Genomic DNA, 23,308 nt, shown 5'->3' on the forward strand with positions numbered 1-23,308 from the left:
TTACTTCTCCGTCTGTATTTTTCACTTTTTTTCCTTTATTGTCTCAATCCTTTTTTAAAAATACCCTTTCTGTATTTACTTTTATCCCATTTGCTGTCTTTATTTTTCAGTTTTCTTGTCTTTCCTTACCACCATCACCTTTAAAATTTTCTATGTCTACTTTTATCAGGCTCCCATCCCTAGTTTTAATTCTTGTCTGTCATGTACCCTGTAGGTCTTAATTTTTTTTTTATCTCTCCATCCAGTTGCTTTTAAACTATTCTTTCTGTGTCTACTTTTATCTACCTCACCGTCCCTATTTTTCAATTTTTCACTCTCTCATTCCTATTAGTTTTGAAGTGTTGTTTCTAGATGTACTTTATGTCATTGTCTCTCCCTCTTTGTTAATTTTTTCCTGTTTCCCGTAACCCCTCTCTTGTAAAATTTTTGTCCTAGGTCTGCTTTTATCGAGATGTCTCTCCCTGTTTTTTAATTGTTTCCTGTCTGCCTGGTACCCTGTTGCTTTTAAATTTTCTTTCCTAGTCTATTATTACCCAGTTTGCCACCTTTATTTTTCAGTTTGTTCTTGTCTGTTGTGTACATGGTCACTTTTGTAATTTTCTTTCTATTTCTCTTGGCTATTTAGATTTTTTTTGTATTTTAAAATTTTTTCCTCTTTCTGTGTCTTCACTTTTGAATTTTTCTGTGTTCACTTTCATGTATTTTTCTGTCTCTATTGTCTGTTTTTTTCTTATCTGTCCTCTACACTGTCAATTTTAAAATTTGTTTTTTAAGTCTACATCCTGGGTTCAGCTGGGCTAGCATGAATTTTCATGAGAAGCGGGTCGGGCAAACCCAAACCAGCTGATTGAATGGGACATTCTGTACCGTGTGATGTCACGCTCGGTATTTAAGGGGGTGAGCTGGCTGAAGGAGGGGAATTTGCTAGTCGAGAGGAAGCTGAGCATTGGGCGGCAAGAACATAGCATGCTGTATATTCTTTTTATCAGTATTATTGTTGTTATTTTTCTTCTCTCTTTGCCATTCTGTTGAACTGTTTTTATCGCAACTCACGAGTTTTGCCTTTTCCTTCTGACTCTTCTCCCCGTGCCACCGGGGGTGGGAGAGGAGGGAGAGCGCAACTGCGTGGTGGTTTGTCACTGGTAGGGACCTAACCACAATGCTGCCTTTTAGTTTGGTCTTGCTTTTATAAGTTCTTTCCTCTCTTAATCCCAGGGCTTTTAAATTATTTAATTTTTATCTCATTTGCTGTATTGTTTTTAAATTATTTTGTCTCGTTATCCCTTGGCACCATCGCTTTTTAAATTTTCTTTCTGCATCTCCGTTTTAGTTTGCCAATGTTTCTTTTCATTTTTTTCTATTTATTTCCCTAACCGCCCCGCTTTTAAAATTTCATACATTTATCCCAGTTTATTGTCTTTATTTTGCTGTTATTTCTTTTAAATATTTGTTGTGTTTCCTTAGCGCCGTCGCTTTTTCAGTTTTCTTTCTCAGGCTTTTTCAGTTTGCTGTCTCTATTTTTTAGTTTTTCCCTTTACATTTTTAATGCCTCTCCTATCTGAGTGTTTTATGTCTGTTTTTTTCCCTTCGATGTCTTTATTATTAATTATTCATTCTCTTTCCTTAGCACCCTTTCCTTTTAGATTTTCTACATCTCTGTTTTAGTTTGCTTTCCGTAATTTTAAATTTTTTCCCCTTTATTTACCTCATCTCCGTCACTTTTAAAATTTTGTACTTTTCTCTCATTGGCTGCCTTTACATTTTAATTACGTTTGCTCAGCTTTCCTTAGTGCCATTGCTTTTTAGATTTTCTTTCTTTTTACTTCTCGGTATAATTTCTCACCACTCTTATTTCCTTAATTTCTTTTATAATATTCTGTATAATTTTATCCCGGTTGCTGTATTTATCTCCCTGTCCTCGTATTTTAATTATTTCCTGTGTTTCCTTAGCACCGTCACTTTGCAAGTTTTCTTTCTCTGTTTATTTTAGTTTGCTGTTCTATTTGTTCATCTTTCCCTTTATTTGCCTAATCCTATCACTTTTTAAATTTTTTTTTTACACCTGCTTTTATTCCTTTTGCTGTTTTTAAAAATTATTTCTCATCCTTTTTTTGTGCTATTGGTTTTTGTAAATTTTCTGAGTCTCCTTTCTAGTCTGCTATCTCTATTTCATAATTATTTCCTTTACTTTCTTAATGCCTATAATTTTTAAAATGTTCTTCATACGCCTGCTTTTGTCACTTTGATGTCTTGAGTTTTAGCTATTTCTTCTCTTTCTTTAGTGCCCATGCTTTTTAGATTTTCTTTCTGCATCTGCATTTTAGTTCACTGTCCCAATTTTTCAGGGTTTTTTTTCCTCCTTTTTTTCCAGGGTGGCTGCAGAGGGGTTGGGGGAGGGAGTGATGTGCTGCAGGGCTGTTCTTTCAGGATGGGCTCCAGCTGTGGGCCAGGGCAGTCCAGGTGGGACCCGTGAGGTAAGAATGGGGTCGGGCCAAGGTGTTAAAAAGGATGTGGGCAGGGATGGGCCGGGGCAGCCCCTGGTGCGGCCGAGGATGGGGCCAATCCTGCTGTGCAAATGGCTCCTGCTGGGAAGGGGGCTGCCCAGGCATGCCTGTGCGCAGGAGCTGGCCAAGGAGCGAATCAAAGGGCGTTCCACAGGCAGCCGCCTCCAGCAAGAAACAGCCAGACCCGCGGCGCACTGCTGGCACATAGCTCCAGGAGCTCGCTGCTTCTGTTGGCTGCATATGTGAGCTGCCATGCGTCTGGGAAGCCTCGTGGGACAGAAGCATCGAGGCTAGGATTGGGCAGCCAGCACTGCGGAAGAGGAAGGTGGCAGAAACGGAGAGAGAAGCGTCAGGGTAGCGACGGTCTCCTGCTGGGAGCTGCGGTGAGTCATGAGTCCGGGCCCATCCCCCACCGTGCTTCTCCAGATCTCTGCCTGCCTCCCTCTCCTTTTTGGGCTGTCTGGCTCCCTGAAGTGTTACGTTCTTCTGCCAACACCGCCCTGTATCTTGTCGCCTTCTATATTTCCTTTCTACGTCTCTCCTGTTCTGGCTGCCCAGCTGTTATTATTTCATTCTTCTCCCACTGCCGCCTGCCTTCTTTCTTGGGAAAATTGCAGTTCTAGGTCTCCCTCTACCCAGCGACCTACCTCTGTTTTCAGCGACCCCTTCTGCTCTGCTCCGCTCCCTGTCACTCTTCCAATGTCCTTTCCCTAGGACCATCTATCAGGTTCCCTCTCCCGATGTTTAACTTCTTGCCCGTATGGCCAGTACCCTGTTGCTTTCTAAATTTGCTCCTTGTGGCTATGTTTAACCGGTTCCCCGTCCGTGTGTCTCTGCCTGTCCTCTACTTTATAACATTTTGAATTTTGTTTGATTTATTTAGTTTGCTGACTCTATTTTTAGGTATTTTTCCTCTCTGTTCTTAATCCATTTGCTTTTTAAATTTTCTTAATATGTCAACTTTTATCCAGTTTGTTGTCCTTATTTTTCAATTTTTTTCCCCGTCTGTCTTTTACCTCATCATTTTCAAAATTCTCTTTCTGCATCTACTTTTATGAAGCTGCCCATCCCTGTTTTTAATTGTTCTTTGTCGGTCGTGTAGCCCCTCGCTTTTACTATCATGAAGTTCGTTATCCCTATATTTAATTTTTTTTCTTTAATTCTCTAATAGCTGTTGCTTTTTAAAAATTCTCCCTGTCTACTTTTATCCCGTGTGCTGTGTGCGTGTTAATTTTTTTCCTTCTCTCCCTAGCACTGTTGCTTTTTAAAGTATCTTTCGGTGTCTCTGTTTTACTTCACGATCTGTAATTTTGAATGTTTTTTCCTTCCTTTCCCTAGTCCCCATTGCTTCTGAAATCTTCTTTCCACATACCTTTTTCCCAATCGCCATCAAAGATACTTTCTTCTCTTAGCTCCGTCGCTTTTTCTGTCTATTTCTGCGTTTTAGTTTGCCGTTGCTATTTTTCAGTTCTTCCCCTTCCTCTTTTTCATTGTTTTGTCTTTTTTCCCCAGTGCCGTCGCTCCTTGCATTTTCCTTGTGCATCTCCGTTTTAGTTCGCTGCAGCTAATTCTTAATTATTTATTTGTTTCCGTAATTGCTATTGGTTTTAAAATTGCCTGTCTGCTTTTATTTCATTTGCTGTCTTTTCATCTACATGTCGTTTTTTTTTCCTTAGCGCCCCCGTCTTTTACAATTTTTTTTCTACTTCTTTCAGTTCAATGTTGCTATGATTTAGCTTTTACATATTTCCTTGATCCTATTTGCTTCTAAAATTTTTTCTCCTTTTGTTCCGTTCCCTGTCTTTGTTGTTAATTATTTCTCGTCTTCTCTTAATGCCGACGCTCTTTAGATTTTCTTCCTATGTTTCTGTTTTATTTCACTGTCTCTATTTTTGATTTTTCCCTTGATTTCCTTAAAAAGGCTCGCTTGCATAATTTTCTTTCTATGACTAATTTTATTCCCTTTCCCATTTTTCCAAAAATTATTGCTTTTCTTTCGTTAGTGCAGATGCTTTTTACATTTGTTTCTATGTCTCTGATTTAGTTCTCGTTCTCTTTTAAAATTTGTTCCTTGTTTCGTTAGTCCCTGTGGCTTTTAAAATTTCTTGTCTTCTTTTAGCCCATCCGCTGTCTTTACTTTTATTTCTTCTCTTATCGCCCTCGCTTTTTAGATTTTCTTTCTACGTCTGTGTTGTAGTTCATAATTTTTCCATTTACTTGCCTAATCTCCTTTGCTTTTAGACTTTTCTACTTCTGTCCCATTTGCTGTCTTTATATCACTGGTTTTTTTAATTATTTGTTGCGTTTTCTTAGCGACGTCACTTTTTACATGTTCTTTCTACATCTGTTTTAGTTTGCTGTCCCTATTCTTTCATTTTTTCCTTCATTTCCCTAACGTCCGTTGCTTTTTCAATGTTCTTTCTGTGCCCAATTTTTCCGCTGCGTAGTCTTTATTTCTGGACTTTTAATAGCGCTCTTGCTTTTAAAATTGTCTTTCTATATCTCCTTATAGTTTGCCATGGCCATTGTAAAGTTTTTTCCTTCCTTCCTTAATCGCCGCTGGTTTTAAACTTTTGCGTCTGCTTTTGCGCCTTCTGCCGTCTTTATTTTTTCTTTCTTGTCTTTCCTTACCGCTGTCGTGTTTTCAATTTTCTCTTTATGTCTCTGTTTTAGTACGCTGTCCGTATTGCATAATTTTCTCCTTCCCTGACAGCTATGGCTTTTAAAATGTTCTTTCTATGCCTACTTTCGTTGCTTTTGCTGCCTTTTTAAAATTGATTCTTGTCTTTCTTTAGCACCGTTGCTTTTTAAATCTTCTTTCTGTGCCTGTTTTTATCCCGTTCACTGTTTTTATTTCGCTATTTGTTAAATAATTTCTTAACTTTCCTTAGCACCCTTGCTTTTAAAATTTTCTTTCTGCATCTACATTTTTGTATGCCATCGCTTCTTTTTTTGCCATTTATTTCCTTAATCTCTATCGCTTTTTAGATTGTATATATTTATCCTGGTTCGTAGTCTTTATTTCATCGTTAGCGCTTTTGAATATTTCACGCGTTTCCTTAGCGCCGTTGCTTTTTAGGTTTTCTTTCTATACCCGTTTTAACTTGTTGTCCCTATTTTTCAGTTTTTCTCTTTATTTCCTTAACACCCGTCGCTTTTAAAATGTTTTTACTGTATACTTTTTCCCCTTAGGTGCCTTTCTTTTTTTGTTCTTTCTTCAGTTTCCATATTCCTCCGGCTTTTTAGCTTTTCTTTCTACGTATCTGTTTTAGTTGTCTGTCCTTCATTTTTGATTTTTCCCTTTATTTTTCTAACCTTTGTCGTTTTTTTAATTTTCTACTTCTATGTCATTCGCTACCTTTATTTTTTAATTAACTTTTCTCATTTTTCCTTAGCGCTGTCGAGTTTTACATGTTATTTCTACATCTCTGTTTTAGTTTGCTTTTGCCACTTTGTAGTTTATTTCTGTAATTCTCGTTTCCTTTAATAAGTCTGTCTACTTTTATCCTATGTTCCGTCTTTATATTTAAATTATTTCTCGTCTTTCCTTAGAGCCCTCGCTTTTTATGTTTTCTTTCCAAACCTGTTTCTGTTTGCCATCACTATTTGTGATTTTTTCCGGTATTATTTCCTTAATCCCCGTCGGTTTTTTCAGTTTCATTCGTTTACCCTGTTCTCTGTTTTTCTGTTGCTGTTATTTCTTCTAAGTATTTATTGTCTTGCCTTAGTGCTCTCGCTTTTAAAATTTTCTTCCTACCTCTTAGTTTGCTGCTCTTATTTTTTTAGCTTTTACCTTCATTTTCCTAAGCCTGCTCGCTATTGTAATGTTCTTTCTACGCTAGTGTGTGTGTGTTTTCGACGTCTTTGTTTTAGTTATTTTTTGTCTTTCCGTAGCGCCCTCGCTTTTTAGGCCTTCTAAGTCTCCGTTACAGTTTGCCATCCCTATATCTTTTTTTCCTCTTTATTTGCCTAATCCCCCTCACTTTTTAAATTTTTTGTCTACGCCTGCTTTTATTCCCTTTGCTTTTTTTAAAAAATTATTTCTTGTCTTTCCTTAGTGCCGTAGCTTTAGAAATTTTCTTCTAAATCTCCGTTTTCATTTGCCATCTCTGTTTTTAAATATTTTCCTTATTTCTTTAATCCCCATAGCTTTTAAAATTTTCTGTCTACTTTTATCCCGTTTGTGTTCTTTATTTGTCTGCCTTTAATTTATTTCTTGTCATTCCTCAGCACTGCCGCTTTTTAGCTTTTCTTTCTAGACCTCTGTTTTAGTTTGCTGTACTTCTTTTTTTTTTCCCATAATTTTTTTCCTTTATTTCCGTAATGCTCGTCAGTCTCTAAATCCTTTCCCTTCGCTGTCTTTTTTTAATCGTTTCTTCTCTCGCTTCTACGCCGTCACTGTTTAGATGTTCGTCCTACCTTTCTTTTTTAGGGTGTCATCTTTGTTTTTTATTTTTGCCTTATTCATCTTTGTTTTTAAAAGCTCTTCCTACTTGTATCCCATTCTCCGTCTTCATTTCGGTGTCTAAATTTTTACATTATTTCTTGTCTTTCTTTAGCGTCCTCTCCTTTTATGTATTTTTTTTCTACAGATTTGTTTTAATTTACTGTCGCTATTTTGTATTTTTGCCCTTTACTTCCTTAATCCTCCTCGCTTTTTTGAAGTTCTTTCTAAGCCTACTTTTTTTTTTCTATTCGCTGGCTTTTTAAAATTATTTCTTGTCTCGCTTTGTTGCTATCCTTTTTTAGATTTTCTTTCTACATTTCTGTTTTAATTGCCCATTGCTATTTTAAATTTTTTTCCTTATTTCTTTAATCCTCATTGCTTTTAAAATTTTCTGTCTCCTTTTATCCCATTTGCGGTCTGTATTTGCTAACATTTATTTCTTAATTCTTTCTCATCTTGTCGCTGTCGCTTTTTGATTTTTCTTTCTGCAATTCTCTCTTGGTTTGCAGACCCTCTTTCACAATTTTTTCCTTTATTTGTGTAACGCTTGTAGCTCTTGAAGTTTTCATTCTGTGCCTACTTTTTCCCTTTGCTGTGTTTTCTCATTTATTTCTTCTTTCTTCTATGCCACCCCTTTTAGATTTTCTTTCTATATTTCCATTTTATTTTTCCATTGTGACTTTTAGATTTTTTACTTATTTCTGTAATCACAATAACTTTTAAAATTTTCAAATTTTATCCCATTTCACCGTCTCTGTTTTTGTTTCTTGTTTTTCCTTAGCGCGCTCGCTTTTTAAATTTTCTTTCTCCATCTCTTAATTTGCTGTTCCTATGTTTTATTTTTTCCCTTTATTCCCCTCATCCCTCTCGCTTTTTCAATTTTCTTTCTGCACATGCTTTTATTCCCTTTGTTTTTTTTTTCTTAATAATTTGTTCTCTTTCCGTGGTGCCTGCGCCTTTTAGACCTTCTTTCTATTTGACATGCGGAAACAGAGTCCACAGCTCACCATGAGTTATAAAGCAGGTATGTTTATTGCGGTGCCGGGCGCAAGGGGGATCGCTCCTCCTAACTTGCGCACCGAGTCACAAAGCACGCACCTATATTACAAAGCTTATCTAAGCAAGCTGGATTATTGTAATTTATTTCTAGGAAGAGGCGCGATAATGATAATGATTTCTAGGAATTCATTATCGTGCTACACCCCTCTTTAGCGCTTGCGCAGAGTCGTCCGGTGGTGGTCTGTGGGGGTCTTCTGGATGAAGGCTCGTAGTCCTTGCCGTGCGCTTTCATCTTTGGCTCAAAAATTCCCAAGTCGTCTGCGTTGGCCGAGTCCCGAATCCTAGAACCGTTTTCAGCTAGAGAGTTGCTTCTTACAGACGGTAAAGTTCTGGTTATCGGTCCTTGTTTCTCTTTGTTTGCCTCGCAAGCGGTCCTCGTTAGCAACATTTGAGCTCACAGCAGTCCTCGTTAGCAAGGTTACCAAAAACAAACTAAACTAAACTTCAGCGGTTAACTCTTACCTTAACATAGCTGCAAAGCCATAGAACAAAAACTAAAGCTATAACAAAACTGTACTAAGAGTCAATTTCCTACATCGAGTCCCCCCCTTTTCTTTCTTTTTTTGCAAATTCTTTTGCTGTAAGGTTACTCTCTTTAAGGGTTTGTCAAAATATTTTTCACTGTTATAAGCAATTCCCTGTTATCATATATTATGACAGTTGCTAAATTCATTCCCGCTAGGTCTTTTCCTATAATTCCTGTATATCCAAAATAGGCCCTTGACCAAGGTCATTCCCAAGTATCAACTCCCATGGGTTTCAGCAGTCACAGCCCACATCATGGCTCAGGTTATTAGCTTAGCTTGGTTATTCCACATTAGCGTCTTTGGATGCGGAGCTTCAGGGGTCCAGTGGACGTTATTTTCTGTCGTTGCCGAGGAGCTTTCTTCACCCTTGTATGCTGGATCCAGGATGTCTGCTCCTTAATCTTAACTGCTGTGTGGGATGTCAGCAGCACTTAGAATGGTCCTTCCCATTTTGGTTCTAGCAGAGAATCTAAAAGAAATCTGATATATACATAATCACCAGGTTCATTATTACGTATGGGCCTATCGAGACCTCGGGCTCTAGTTCCTAAGACCAATTTCTCTATTTCTCGAAGCTGCTTCTGTGAGCTTATTATGTTACCAGTTAATACCTCATCCCCAACTTCACTTGATGTTCCTGCTTGTACAATGTAGGGCCTCCCGTATATTATTTTGAAAGCACTTTGTCTTTCTTTAGTTCTGGGTTTGGTTCTAATCCTCAGGAGTGCTAACGGCAATGACTGGGGCAAAGACAGGTCAGCCTCCTGACCCAGTTTTACAATTTGCAGTTTAATTAGGTGGTTCATTTTTTCCACTTGACCGCTTGACTTTGGATTATATGGGGTATGTAATTGCCAATCTATTCCCAAAAGTTTACTAACTTGTTGAATGATCTTGGCCATAAAATGTGACCCCCGATCTGATGAGATTACCTCAGGAACCCCAAATCTCGGTATTATTTTTTGTACTAGTACCTTGGTTACTTTCCTAGTTTATTCGTTTGACAAGGGAATGTTTCTGGCCAGCCTGAACAGGTATCCGTCAAGACCAACAGGTATCGAAATCCCCCTTTTCTTGGGAGTTCTGAGAAATCAATTTGCCACCGCTGCTCTGGGTAATTGCCTTTCCTGATTTATCCTAGTTGGGCTTTAGGTGCCATGTTAGGGTTACTCTGTAAACAAACCTCGCATTGTTGTGTTTCCTGCTTGATAGTGGTGTATTGATTTCAGGCGACTATCAGCCGTTTTAAATATTTATACGGGGCCTCTGTTCCCCAATGAGGTTTTCCGTGTTCTGTCATAACTACGGCTCATAACACAGAAAAAGGTATTATTATTTTACCTTGTGGAGTCTTTGCCCACCTACCTTTCTCTGTTTCTCCCCCTAGGTCTTCAGTTAATTTTTGATTTTCTTCAGAATAATTTGGTTCGCAATCAATTTGTATTTTACCGTCTGGGACTGAAGATTGCATCCTCAATTCACTTTTGTCAGCTTCTTTTAGCTTCACGGTCCGCATGGCGTCGCTCAGTTCCTGAGCGGCATCTCCCTTTTGATGAGCTTTACGGTGCATAATAGACACTTTCTCAGGCAGCTGTGCCGCTCCCAGGAGCTTAAGAATTTCATCGGCATGTTTTGTATGTTTTCCTTGGGTAGACAGGAGTCCTCTCTCTTTCCGCACAGCTCCATGAGCACGGACTACCCCAAAGGCATATTGAGAGTCCATCCAGATATTAATTTTCTTACCTTTGGCTAGTTCTAATGCTCGAGTTGATGCTATTATTTCTGCCTTTTGAGACAAGGTGTTTGGGGCAAGGGCTTTGGACTCTGTTACCTGATCTGTAGATGTTACCGCGTATCCTGACTTGCGGGCTCCTTGTCAAACAAAGCTGCTTCCGTCTGCGTACCAGGAACCTTCAGCGTCCTCTAGCGGCTCGTCTTTTAGGTCAAGTCGGCTGGAATAGACCGCTTCAATCGTTTCCGAGCAGTCGTGCGATACCTGTTCCCTTGTGGTCCCGCTGAGGAAAGATGCTGGATTGACAATGTTAGTAACCGCTATTTCCACATCATCCTGCTCTACCAGGATAGCTTGATATTTAAGAAACCTTTGTGGTGAGAGTCAGTGTCCTCCCTTCACCTCTAATACTGCTGATACGGTATGAGATACTAGTACTGTAATCTTTTGGCCTAGTGTAAACTTACTTGCTTCTTGAATATTCAGCATTACTGCTGCTCCTGCCCTCAGGCAGTTAGGCCAACCCTTGCTTACTTCATCAAGTTGTTTAGAGAAGTATGCCACCACCCTCTGATACGGTCCCAGATTTTGGCTTAAGATTCCTAGGGCTATTCTCCACTTTTCGTGAGAGAACGGCCAGAAGGGCTTAGTGGTGTCTGGCAATCCCAAAGCAAGGGCGTCCATCAGCTTTTTCTTTAGCTGCTGGAATGCTCTTTCTGCTTCCTCATTCCAGATGAGGGTTTTTTTTAATCAGATTGTAATACTTCATAGAGCAGTTTTACCGAGAGTCCGTAATTATATATCCATAGGCGACACCATTCCGTCATTCCCAGGAAAGTGCGGAGCTCTTTAGCTCTCTGCCGTCAAGGGGTCTGACAGATAGCTGCGGGCCAACGAACACTGGGGACGACGAGGAAGGAGGCCATCTCATATCCAAGGTAGGTTACTTGCTGTCGAGCTATTTGGGCTTTCTGTGGATAAACTCAATAGCCGTTAAGTCCCAGGAAATTTTGCAGACTCATTGTCTCTATTATACAAAGTTCTTTCGTTTCAGTGGCTATTAATAGATCATCTACATATTGTAATATTGTTCCCACTCTGTGGGGTCGCTCCCATCGTTCCAAGTCCTTAGCTAATCGATTTCCAAAAAGAGCGGGGCTATTCTTAAATGCCGGGGGCAACGCAGTCCACGTCAGCTGTGTCTTTCTTCCAGAGTCTGGGTTTTCCCATTCCAATGCAAATGACAACCGGCTTTCTGGACCTAATGGGAGGCAAAAGAAGGCATCTTTTGAGTCCAGGACGGTAAATCAGGCCAATTCAGGTATCAATTCGGTTAATAATGCGTATGGGTTTGCCACGACATGGCGCGGGTCCTCAACAATGCTATTGATCGCCCCGAGATCTTGTACTATTCGATAACTACCATCTCGCCTTTTAACCGGTAAAATGGGAGCGTTATATTCCAATTCACACTCTATTAATAGCCCATATTTGATCAACAGGTCGATCGCTGGTCGAATTCCTGCCCCGTCTTCCATTCTAAGGGGGTATTGTCTAATCCTTACAGGCCGCAATCCTTGCTTAAGTTTGACCATTATTGGAGAGGCATTTTTTGCTTTTCTCGGTGTCTCTGTGGCCTGTACTCCCGGGTATACCTAGTTCTGGACTTCCTCGGGTACTCCCGAGCCAATGGGGATATTTATGAGGGCAAAATCAGAACTTCAATTAGCTGGTCACTTCCCACCCAGAGTTCTACTTTCCCTTTGGCAAATTTTATTTCTGTCTTTAATTATTCCAATAAATCTCATCCTAATAGAGGCCTTGGCAAATTAGGCATGTATAAAAATTTGTGTACCCCAAATTGTTTCCCTAATTTGAATTTCAGAGGTTTTAGAAAGTATGTCTTTTCACTTTGTCCAGTACCTCCCCTTACCGTTACAAAATCATCATCCGCAGGTGTCAAAGCTTGATTTAAAACAGAGAACAGTGCCCCAGTATTGACTAGAAATTCCACGCCCTGTTGCCATTTCCCTAGCTCTAATACAACCAGCGGATCCTCTAGGGTAGATTCCCCGGGTCCCCATCAATCCTCCTTGATGCGGGCCTGTATCCTTTTCCTCCTTCTCTGCCTTTCCGGACGCTCATTTTTCCAGCGTCCCCTCTGCTTACACCACGCATGCCGATTTCTTTCCGAGGGCCTCTTAGATCACTTCTGAATCTGTTACTCTCTTGTAATGCCGCTACCGACATCCGCTTATCTTTCCATCGATCCTCTCTTCCCTGTTACTAAACGCTCTCCACGCTTCATCTGGTGAAGTTTCTAAAATCCTGCTGTCTGTCGTTCTCTGTTTCTGTGACTTTCTTTGGATGTCGCTTGCTGACTGCCCAATGAATAAAGATGCTAACTGCTGGATTCCTGTTTCCGATCCTGGGTCTAAAGAAGCGTGTCACCTCATAGCGTCCCATAATTTATCAAAAAATTGCAAGGGGGTCTCTCTTGGGCCTTGCCAAAAGGCATATAAGGCTGACCAATTCATCGTTTTTGGAATAGCCTGCTCCATTCCCTTTGTAATCTGATCTCTGTAGGCATTCGAGAACTTTATATGAGCTCCCCTATTAGGATCCCAATGTGGACCTTGTAACGGAAAAATGGTCTTTTATATCCTCTCCCGTATTCTTAAGCTGATCACCGGCCAGAACTTGGGCCGTTTTTCATATTAGCTGCTTCTTGGCTTCTGTCATATGGTCCAACAACAGTTGAATATCGTTCCAGCTAGGATTATGCTGCTTTATTGGGAAATGGAAATGTTTAGGTATCCATACAGAATCACTCCAGTAGCTTTTTACCACATTTTTCCATCTTTCCAAGTCAAATGAGGAAAAGGGGACCTTTATTAAAACCGGGGCCTCCCTCTGGTCTGACCGCTTCTCTTGGGGGTGCTCATATTATCACCTGCTCCCCTTTTCTCTGAGTGCGAGAAGACATTGGACTACCTAGAGGGGTTTCTGAGTCAGAGCTTTCCTTTTCCATTTATCGTACTCCCACTGGCGGCTCATAATGTTCTGGCAGGTTATTCCCTTCGGGTTGCCTCGTTTTATCCGACTTTGTACACCTCTGCCCTATACGACACGGTGAGCAAGATCTTTCCAATTTCCCTTTTCTCTCTCTCTTATTGTCCTTCTCTACAGCTAACGCTAGGGAGTCCCATGGGACCATCAATTCACGGTCTATTTGGTACTCGGGGTGATTTCGGAGGGTAAGGAACACGTCCGCATGGGAAACCTCATCCCGCTTCCTTTCTCTTCTCAAAAATAACATCCGTTGCAACAAAGTATTATAATTCATGTTCCATTAAGGGGCCATTTTTCCTCATCTAATCTATACAAAGGCCACCACCAATTCCAATACTTTATTAAGGGCCTCTTGTTCACGCTCCTGCCCAGCGGTCCCCCTATATCTTTCCATTGAGCCAAAATCTGGCCTGAAGGGCTCTCTTTCACTATCCCTCTGCTTTGTTTACCTCCTGTTATTTACCACATCCACCTCTCTGTCCCTCCATCGACGTACGACAAACCAGCTTTGCACCTAAACAGATCCTGCTAAGGCTGACAGCTCCGACTCTTAACCGATCTTCTATAATTTTTGCATCGAGAAATAGTTACCGGACTGCAATTTTATACCTTTTTACAGGGAACTACACACTGTAACCCTTAAACTGTCTCATATAATATAACTGCTCCCCAATTGTATTATCTAATCTGGAACGGTATGTGACACTTATAAATACAACATAATATTATGAATATCCCATCAATACCAACATTGGGGTAACTACTTTAAAATCAACATTCGCTCCTTTCTCACACTTCGTTTGTCTCTGGCCGCTCTCCTCACGGAGTACACGGAACTGCGGATCAGAACTCTGCGCTCACTTTGCAGCCAGGCAGCATCTCACTCGCCCAATCGCTCGCTCGCTCAGCACTTTTAACATGCAATAACAGTGCAAAAATACACGTGCATTCTAGGACTAGCCCAGCACTCTGTACAAACGTCACAGCCTCATTATCAGGCGTTATAATAGTGTTGGACGGTACGATCCTTCGCACGACGCACGGTACACGATTTTTACATCATATAAAAATAGACATGGCAATATCAAATATAACTCCTGCTACTGCAGTCGGGAGAACCCTAGTTACCATTAGTCAGGGCATGAGACTTACAAGACTTACCCCACCGCCACCTTAAGGGGACCTCAAACCTCCAACCCTGCGAACAAGCACCGATGCTCTTCACCTCGCATGGGACGTCTCCTCACGACTTAGAGGTATCCCTTTACAGTTAGAACATACCTGGTCCCCTAATGATGGTCCTTGTCTGTCCCCGTGGCGATCTGGGTCAGCAGGGCAGTCCTCCCAAGAAATCTCGGGGGCGCCTGGAGGAGTCCCGTCCTCAGCAGATCCTGCAGCCAGATGGAACGGGTCCTGCCTGGGTCGCCAAATTGACATGCGGAAACAAAGTCCACAACTCACGCAGAGTTATAAAGCAGGTATGTTTATTGCGGCGCCGGGCGCAAGGGCGATCGCTCCTCCTAACTCACACACCGAGTCACAAAGCACGCACCTATTTATTACGAAGTTTATCTAAGTAGGCTGGATTATTGTAATTATTTCTAGGAAGAGGTGTGATAATTATAATGATTTCTAGGAATTCATTATTGTACTCCGCCCCTCTTTGGCACTTGCGCAGCATCGTCTGGTGGTCGTCTGTGGGAGTCTTCTGGATGAAGGCTCGTAGTCCTCCTTGCCGCACGCTTTCACTTTTGGCTCAAAAATTCCCAAATTTTCTGTGCAGGCCAAGTCCCCAACCGTAGAACCGGTTTCAGCTAGAGAGTTGTTTCTTACAGATGACAAAGTTCTGGTTATTGGTCCTTGTTTCTCTTTGTCTCACAAGCGGTCCTCGTTAGCAACATTTGAGCTCACAGCAGTCCTTGTTAGCAAGGTTACAAGGAAAAGAGCTAAACTAAATGTCTGCGGTTAACTCTCACCTTAACATAGCTGCAAAGCTATAGAACAAAATTAAACTAAAGCTATAACAAAATCAAACTAAATGTCAGTTTTCCACATCATAAGTCTCCGTTTTCTTTGGCTGCCCCTTTTTAAAAATTTTTTCCCTCTATTTCCCTAATCCCCTCATTTTTTGGAATTTTTTTTTGTAGGCTATGACGGTGTCATCCCCCGACCTGACCCATAATCCTGTTGAAGCAACAAGCACCAGCGAAGGTTGCGACGGATGCATCTGGTCAAAGCGGATTCGGGGCAGACCGATAACAGCACGATGCAGCCACCCAACCGCGATGCTGGTCAATGTCCAACTCGAGTGAAATTGGGAAGCTGCCGTCGGTATGCAGACACGCCTGAGTCAATCGTCTTATAAATAGCGAGCAGTCCGAGCCCTTTGAGCTCTCCTGCACGGCACCGAGTTAGGGATGCCGCTCATGGTTACTCCTCAAGGTCGAGAGATTCCTCGCCGCAACAGATGGTCTTTAAGTGACTAATAAACGTGCGGAATGCTTGAAAATCTTAGCTAAGTGATGTAAAGGATGGATTGCGTGCATATGATCCTTTAGAAGTAAACAGTTTACCGAGTTCGGGGCTAAGCTTGGATCCAGCCACACCTAGACTCCTCTCCGAGAAGGAGTTTAGAAAGCAAGGGGGTCCATTTTGAACCTCACGGATCCACGGGAGGGTATCTGTGACGGTTTCGTCCAATCCCATCTTCTACGCGGTAAATAATCCGGCATACCTCACCATGGAATCTTGTTCAACTACTGTCGCATTTACTATCCAATTTTGTAGAATTGCTGTTTTAGATCAATAAACGTGTCATCGCTTCTCTCTTATGAAAGAAGCGCACCGCTCCATCCCTGATGTACACCTCCTTTTTTTGCCTTTGCTCTCTGTATTTCTTCTCTTGCTTCTTTGCCGTCGCTTGTTAGATTTTCTTTTCTCCATTTTAGTTCGCTATCGCTATTAGTAATCTATTCCTCGTTTCCCTTATCGCCGTCGCTTTTAAGACTTTTTGTCTACTTTTATCCCGTTTGCTGTCTTCTCATTCAATTACTTGCCTGTCCTCAGCGCCGCCGCTTTTTATATTCTTTCTACGTTTCCATTTGTTTGCCATCTCCATATTTAAATTTGTTCCTTGTTTCATTATTCGCCGTCGTTTTTAAAATTTTCCATCTATTTTTATCCCGTTCGCTGTCTTTATTTTTATTTGTTTCTTCTCTCCTTAGCGCCCTCGCATTTTAGATAGTATTTCTACCTCTCTGTTTCAGTTTGCTGTTCCCATTTTTTATTTTTTCCTTTCATTTCCCTACTCCCTTTGTTTTGTAGAAGTTTTTTCTACGTCTACTTTTTTCCCTTTGCTGGCTCTTAAAAATTATTTCTTCTCTTGCTTTTTTGCCATCATGTTTTAGATTTTTCTTTCTACATTTGTTTTAATCTGCTGTCACTATTTTTAATTTTTTTTCCTTATTTTCTTAAAAAGACGGTCGTTTTAAAAACTTCCTGTCTACTCCTTCTCCATTGACAGTCTGTATTTGTTTACCTTTTTTTCTGTCTTTGTGCTCTCGCTTTTTAGATTTTCCTACTATATTTGTCTTTTAGTTTGCTGTCGCTACTTTTTAATTTTTTGCTTTAATTCCCTAATGCCCATCGGTCTCTCAATTTTCTTTCTAGGCCTACTTTCTTTCTCTTTGTCGTCTTTTTAAAAATATGTATTCTCTTTCTTCTACGCCGTTGCTTTTTAGATTTTCTTTCAACGTTTTCTTTTTAGTTTGCCATCGTGACTTTTTAATTGTTTGTCTACATCCTTACTCGCTATCGCTTTTAAAATTTTTGTCTACTTTTATCCCGATTGATACCTTTATTTCACCATCCTTGCGTTTTTAATTATTTCTTGTAATTTCTTAGTGCTCCTGCTTTTCAAATTTTCTTTTTCCGTCTCTTTCAGCTCGCCGTCCCTACTTTTTCCCTTTATTTCCATAATCTCCGTCGCTTCAATGTTCCTTGTTGCCCTTGTGCCCGTCGCTTTTTAAAAGTTATTTCTGTGGCTTGTTTTTTTAAAATATTCCTTCCTTTTTTAAAAATATTCCTTCTATGTCCAATTGTATTCAGTTTGCTGCCTTTTTTTTTAGATTATTACTCGTCTTTCCCTAGTGCTCTGGCTTTTTAAGTTTTCTTTGTGCATCTCTCTTCTTTGGCTATCTCTATATTTTATTTTTTCCCCTTATTTCCTCAATCTGTCATTTGTTCAATGATCTTTCCACGCCCGCTTTTACTCCCTTTGCTGTTTTTAAAAAATTTTTTCTTGTCTTTCCTTAATGATGTCGATTTTAAATTTTTTCCTATATCTGCTTTAGTTTGCCTTTCCCATTTCTTAGTGTTTTCCATTTATTTCTTTAAATACCATCGCTGTTTGATTTTGTTACATGTATCCGCTTTGCCCTCTTTAATTTGCCCTCTTTTAATTATTTGTCTTTCCTTAGCACTGTCGCTTTTAAGTTTTTTCTACGTGTGTTTTTGTTCACCGACCCAATTTTAAAATTTTTACCTTCCTTTCCTCATTTCAGTTTGCTGTCCCTGTTCTATTTTTTCCCCTTTATTTCCCTATCAAACAGCACTTTTAAAAGATTCTTTCCACACCTACTTTTTTTCAATTAGCTGTCTTTTTAACATTATGTTTCACCTTTCCTTAGCGCCTTCGCTTTTTAATTTTTCTGTCTACGTCTTTATTTAGTTTTGTCTGCCTATTTTTAAAATTCTTTCCTCCTTTAATGCCTTGGATTTTCAAACTGGATTTCTATGTCTGCTGTTATCAATCTCCCCATCCCTATATCTTATTTTTCTTCCATGCATCACGTACCCCTTCCCTTTTATCATATGCTTGCCATGAGTCTTTTTATTCAGCGTGCCGTCTTTATTTAGTAATTTTTTCTCTTAATCCCACAGTTTTAACATTTTTAATGTCTACTTTTATTTAGTTTTCAGTTTCCTCTTTTTAATCCTTTGCTCTCCTAATTCCCATAGTTTTTGAAATTTACTTTCTATGTTTATTTCGTTTGCTGTCTTTATTTTTTAATTTTTTCCTTGATTTCCCTAATCCCCGTCGCTTCTAGTATTTTATATGTATATATATAAATATGTGTATATTTTATATTTATCCAGTTCACGGTCTGTATTTTGCAACGTTTTTCTCATCTGTCCTTTTCACCTTTGCTTTTTACAGTGTCTTCTTTTGAGTGCGTTTTTCATTTTTTTTCCTTCATTATCCTTTCTTATTTCTCCAAATGCCCTATCCATGTCTTATCCCATTTGCTGTATTTTTTTTCAACAGTTTGTTGTCTTTCCTTAGCACTGTCGCCTTTCAAATTTTTTTTCTACTTTGACTTTCGTCCAACTCCCATCCCTGATTTTAATTCTTTCTCATCTGTCGTGTACCCTGGCAGTTTTTAGATTTTTTTTTTTTAGATGTCTCCATTTTAGTTAGCTGTTCCTATTCTTTTTTTTTTTTCAAATTTTCTTAATCCAGTTGCTTTTAAAATGGTCTTTCTTGGTCTACTTTTATCCAGCGCCGGTTTCTAGTTTTTAATTGTTTCCTGTCTTTCACAAACTGCGTTGCTTTTAAAATTGTCTGTGTCTACTTTTATCTGGTTCGCTGTCCCTATTTTTCAGTTTTTTACTCTCATAATGATTTTTGCTCTGAAATTTTGTTCCTCGGTGTGCTTTTATCTCATTTTCTGTCCCTGATTGTCAGTGTTACCTGTATCCTGTAGCTTTATACATTTTTGTTCTACTTTTGTTAAGATGTCTCTAACTGGTTTTTATTTGTTTCCTGTGTATCGTGTACCCTGTGGCTTTTAGATTTTCTTTTCTCATCTATTTTTACCTAGCTGCACCGTCTTTATTTTTTAATACATTCTAATCTGTTCCGTACCCAGTCACTTTTAAAATTTTCTTTCTGCGTGTCTCGCCCATTTAGATTTTTCTGCTATTTTAATGTTTTTTTCTGGTCTTAATGTGTTCCCTTTAGAATTTTATGTATTTATGTTCAGGTTCATGTATTTTTCTTGCTCTATTATTTACTTTTTTCCTGTCTGTGCTCTATGAGGTCACTGTAAAAATTTTCTTTCTATGTCTTCTTTCATCGATACTCCTAACCCCATTTTTTAATCTCTCCCATCTGTTGCACGTCACATCGCTTTTAAATTTGTTTCTGTATTGTCATATTTTAGCCCGACAGCCCACGACTAAGCTCTAGACGGCCGCTCGTTTACCCCTCCCCTTCCCTCTAGCAGGGTGGGGAGGAGAAACGGACAGAAGGGAAAACTCATGGGTTGAGGTAAGGGCAGTTTAATAACACAATACAGTAAATACTGATACTACTAAGAATGATAATAAAGAATATGCAAACCGAGCTATATACAATACAGGTTTTCAAACCACCCGGCAACCGATCTGCAGCCGGTCCCTGAGCAGCAGCACAGCGTGCCTAACTCACAAATTTTGCAAATTTGACAGAACTCCCGAGAAAGACCAAACTCCCAGAAGGAGTTTCAACTCCCAGAAACGAGAAAGCGGATAGCTTCCTGACTCACGGCCAATTCCCGTTCATTAACAGAAAACGATCTCTATCGTATGGAATATTTCCATCGTGTGGCTCAGCTGTCTGTCTGGCTAAGCTCCCTCTCGGCTCCCGCACACCTGACCGTTAGCCGTGTATCAGAAACTGGAAAAAGCCCTCGATGTCATAGCAACAACTAAAATCGTCAGCATTATCAACATTTTTCTCCTACTAAATCTGAAACACAGCAGCTACCGGGAGAGAAATTCACTCTATCTCAGTCAAAACCGGGACACGTATCTACTTTTATCCAATTTGCTGCCTTTATTTTTCTATTTTACGCTGGTCTGTGCTGTGCCCTGTCACTTTTGAAATTTTGTTTCTGTGTCTTTGTGTACTTACTTTGATGTTCCTGGTTTGTTTTTTTTTTCCTTTATTCCCTTAATCGTGTTGCTTTTTACAGTTTCTTTGTACATCTGCTTTCTTCTAGTTCCCATCCCTATGTTTTAATTCTTTGTCATCTGTCTCGTACTCTTTCCATTTATCAATTTCCTTTCTGTGTCTCCATTTATTTAGTCATCCCTATTTTTAGGGTTTTTTTCTCCTTGAAAGCCTTCATTTTTTTTCCCGCGTCTACTTTTATGTCATTTTCTGTCCCTACGTTTTAGCTTTTTTCTCCTCTGCCTTGTACTCGTTTGCTATTTAAATTTGAGTTCTACATTTCCTGTTATCGAGCTGTCTGTCCCTATTTTTTCTCATTTGTCACACACCCTGTTGCTTTTTAAGTTCTCTTTGTATCAATTCCCCCCCCACACACACTTTTCTCTCGGTTCATCCCGAGGCTTTAGAGGGTCTCGCTGGCACGCTTTTATCTCTGAAGCGTCATTTGTACCCCTCTCGGTTAGCTGGAACGTCCCCTCTTCTTCAGAGCAGTCTTTTTGTCCTCTCCTCTCTCTCGCTCATCTCCAGCGGGTCAGCGTCTCCCTTAGAACGTCTGTAGTCCATTCAGATCCTCTCCCGAGTACCTTTGTGCCCTTGAGCCGCCATCCGTGTCTCCAGCCACGTCTGCACCCCTCTGTTTCCATCACGATGCTTCCTGCGAGCATCCTTGCGTTGCACAGCCATCCTTTAGGTCTGCAGCGGGCTTTGTACCTTTCTTATTCGAAAGCGAATATTCCTCGGGCTTTCATTTCGCCCCAGAACATGTTTACATCGTCTTCCACCACGTCAGACGCCTCTGTTTGGTCCTCGGTCCCTCAGGACATCCGTCCTCTGTTTGGATCCCTTGTGTCAGCGATCCCCCATTTCGATGTGTGTCCACATTCCTCTCGCTCCCGTCACGATGCTTCCCGAGATGGTCCTTGTGCCCCTCGGCACCCTTTGAGCTCTGCCGCCCTCTTTGTGTCTCACCGATTTAGACAGAACCCTTACTCGGGCTGTCCCTGCACCCCAGAGTTCTCTTACATTATTTTCTGCCATCTAGGACGTCTCCATTTGGGCGCTCGTCCCCCGAGGACATCTGTACATTGCCGGAACACCCTGCGGAGTTTTGCATCGTGTCTGCTCACCGCATCCTGGAGACATCATCAATCTCTCTGGCCCCCTCGGGACTGCTCCCATCACTGTGATGACACCTCCTGTTCTACCAGATTGTTTTTCAAAGCCATCTTTGTGCCCCAGAGTGGTATTTTTCTTTTCTGTCTTATCGTATGCTTCTATTTGGTAGCTGGCACCGTAAAGATGTCCGTTGTCAGCTCCTATCTCCTCTTTGGTTTTTCAGAGAAAGCAATAGCTGCCTTCTGTTTTTATTGACATGTCTCCCGTGGAGTTTTTTTGTGGAGTTTTGCGGTTTATTTTTCCTCTATCTACCTAGGTGTTAGTCGGGCCGCTTTTGTACAATTTCCTATGTTTCTTGTATCTCCACTTTTTTTTTTTTCCCATTTTCTGTCCTTTGGAACTCACCTAGCTGTCTTAAGGGAGTCAGCCAGAGACACCTTCAAAGCGGTTCTGAGTTATCTGCCTTTGACAGTAAATAATTCACTTTGCAACCAGAGATATTTTTGAGAAAAGATTATTATGGAATCAAATTCTGTTTTGTTATTCAGTCCTATCCAGAAAATAGTTCTGGCAGAAGTTAGGTCATATGTCCGCTGTCACTAGAAACAAAAAGTAAACTTGTACCATTTTTGGGGTTTTTTTTATAGGAAGCCAAAAAGCATACATTTTGGTAATAATATTGTTACTGCATTTAGCAAACTGCTTTCTTACGTAGCTTAGTAGGACCTCTTTTTTTATCCACACTGCAGAAAAATTAAGTCTAATTACTTACTCAGTCATATCGCTGATGTAACAGATGTAGTTACAGTAGAAGACCAGGCATTGTTGTTTCCAGTAAGGATCACCATCTGCAGTCGGTGCTTTGCTCAATGTAAATTTAAGGCAGATGAGAGAACTTGCTGCTGCTCTTCCCGCTGGCTTTATACCTTTTGGTGGTTCACCCCTCCCCTTTCCCAGGGGAGCGTGGGAAGGGTGGTGGGCGAGGCCAGGAGTATATGAGCCGCAGCTGCCGGGAGGGGAGCTCATTCCACTCTTGGCTTTCTTTGGTCTTAGAGCTCTACTCTTCCTTCAGTCAGTTACAGCTTTTGAGCTAAGCTACTCAGGGAGATGCATTTTGATATTCAGAGAAGCAGGTACCTCTGTTTGAGGTAGGACTTTAAGGATGAGTCAAGACTTGGCAGCAGTTTTAGTATAGCGTATGTTTAACCACAGCCTTTTTCTTCAGGTCAGTAATTTTTTATTCAGAATTTGTGGGTGGTGAGATTGTTTAATAGTATGTGTCATTCTCTTTATTCTAGGTACATTATGCTTTCCTGGAACTCCTGACTTGACTGAAGATGGAACACTGAGTTTTTTTCACTAGCCGTGCTGTTTACTCTGTAACTTGCTGGTACCGCATCTCTTAATCAGACTGATGATGACATTGTCCAGCAGGGGTTAAGGTGAGCATCTTGTACACATTTGTGCAGAGACTGAGAGGTTCTTAAGCAAGTGGCAGGGTTGTGACATGTAGTGTCTTTAAGAGCATGGGACGGCTCGTTGCCTTTATCAATGGCTCAGTGGACTGTGTCACCGCTGGAAACTTTGTGGCTCGTGGCAGGCCCCTCATAGATTATAAGCATTGGGGCTTTGCTTACTTTGTGGTCCTGTAGCCGATCCCCGAGGCTGCGGGAAGGCGTAATGTGGGAGATGCCCACAGAACACAGGGCATGGTATGGAGGAAAGGCTCCCGTGGAGCGGCTAATGCAGGGGAGTTCAGGGGTGCAAATACAGGGAAGCGGCTGTCGGGAGGGGGCGTGCGGTTCCTTCTTTGCCAGCTCAGGAGAAGAGAAGAAGTTTCTAAAGCTTTGAGATGGG

At 40.7% G+C, this 23,308-nt stretch overlaps 1 protein-coding gene across 1 annotated transcript; it reads left to right on the forward strand.

Annotated features, from left to right (window-relative positions):
* The first annotated feature begins 2,575 nt into the window (after window positions 1–2,575).
* Window positions 2,576–21,393, forward strand: LOC142359799 (uncharacterized). Its single transcript, XM_075412183.1, has 5 exons — window positions 2,576–2,887; window positions 11,079–11,207; window positions 14,676–14,819; window positions 15,489–15,672; window positions 21,378–21,393. Exons 1-4 carry the CDS (start codon window positions 2,576–2,578, stop codon window positions 15,651–15,653), a joined length of 750 nt encoding a protein of 249 aa, XP_075268298.1. The 3' UTR covers window positions 15,654–15,672; window positions 21,378–21,393.
* Window positions 21,394–23,308: the final 1,915 nt, after the last annotated feature.

The sequence above is a fragment of the Opisthocomus hoazin genome, unplaced genomic scaffold, assembly GCF_030867145.1.
Source record: "Opisthocomus hoazin isolate bOpiHoa1 unplaced genomic scaffold, bOpiHoa1.hap1 HAP1_SCAFFOLD_131, whole genome shotgun sequence".
In the NCBI taxonomy this organism is placed as follows: domain Eukaryota; kingdom Metazoa; phylum Chordata; class Aves; order Opisthocomiformes; family Opisthocomidae; genus Opisthocomus; species Opisthocomus hoazin.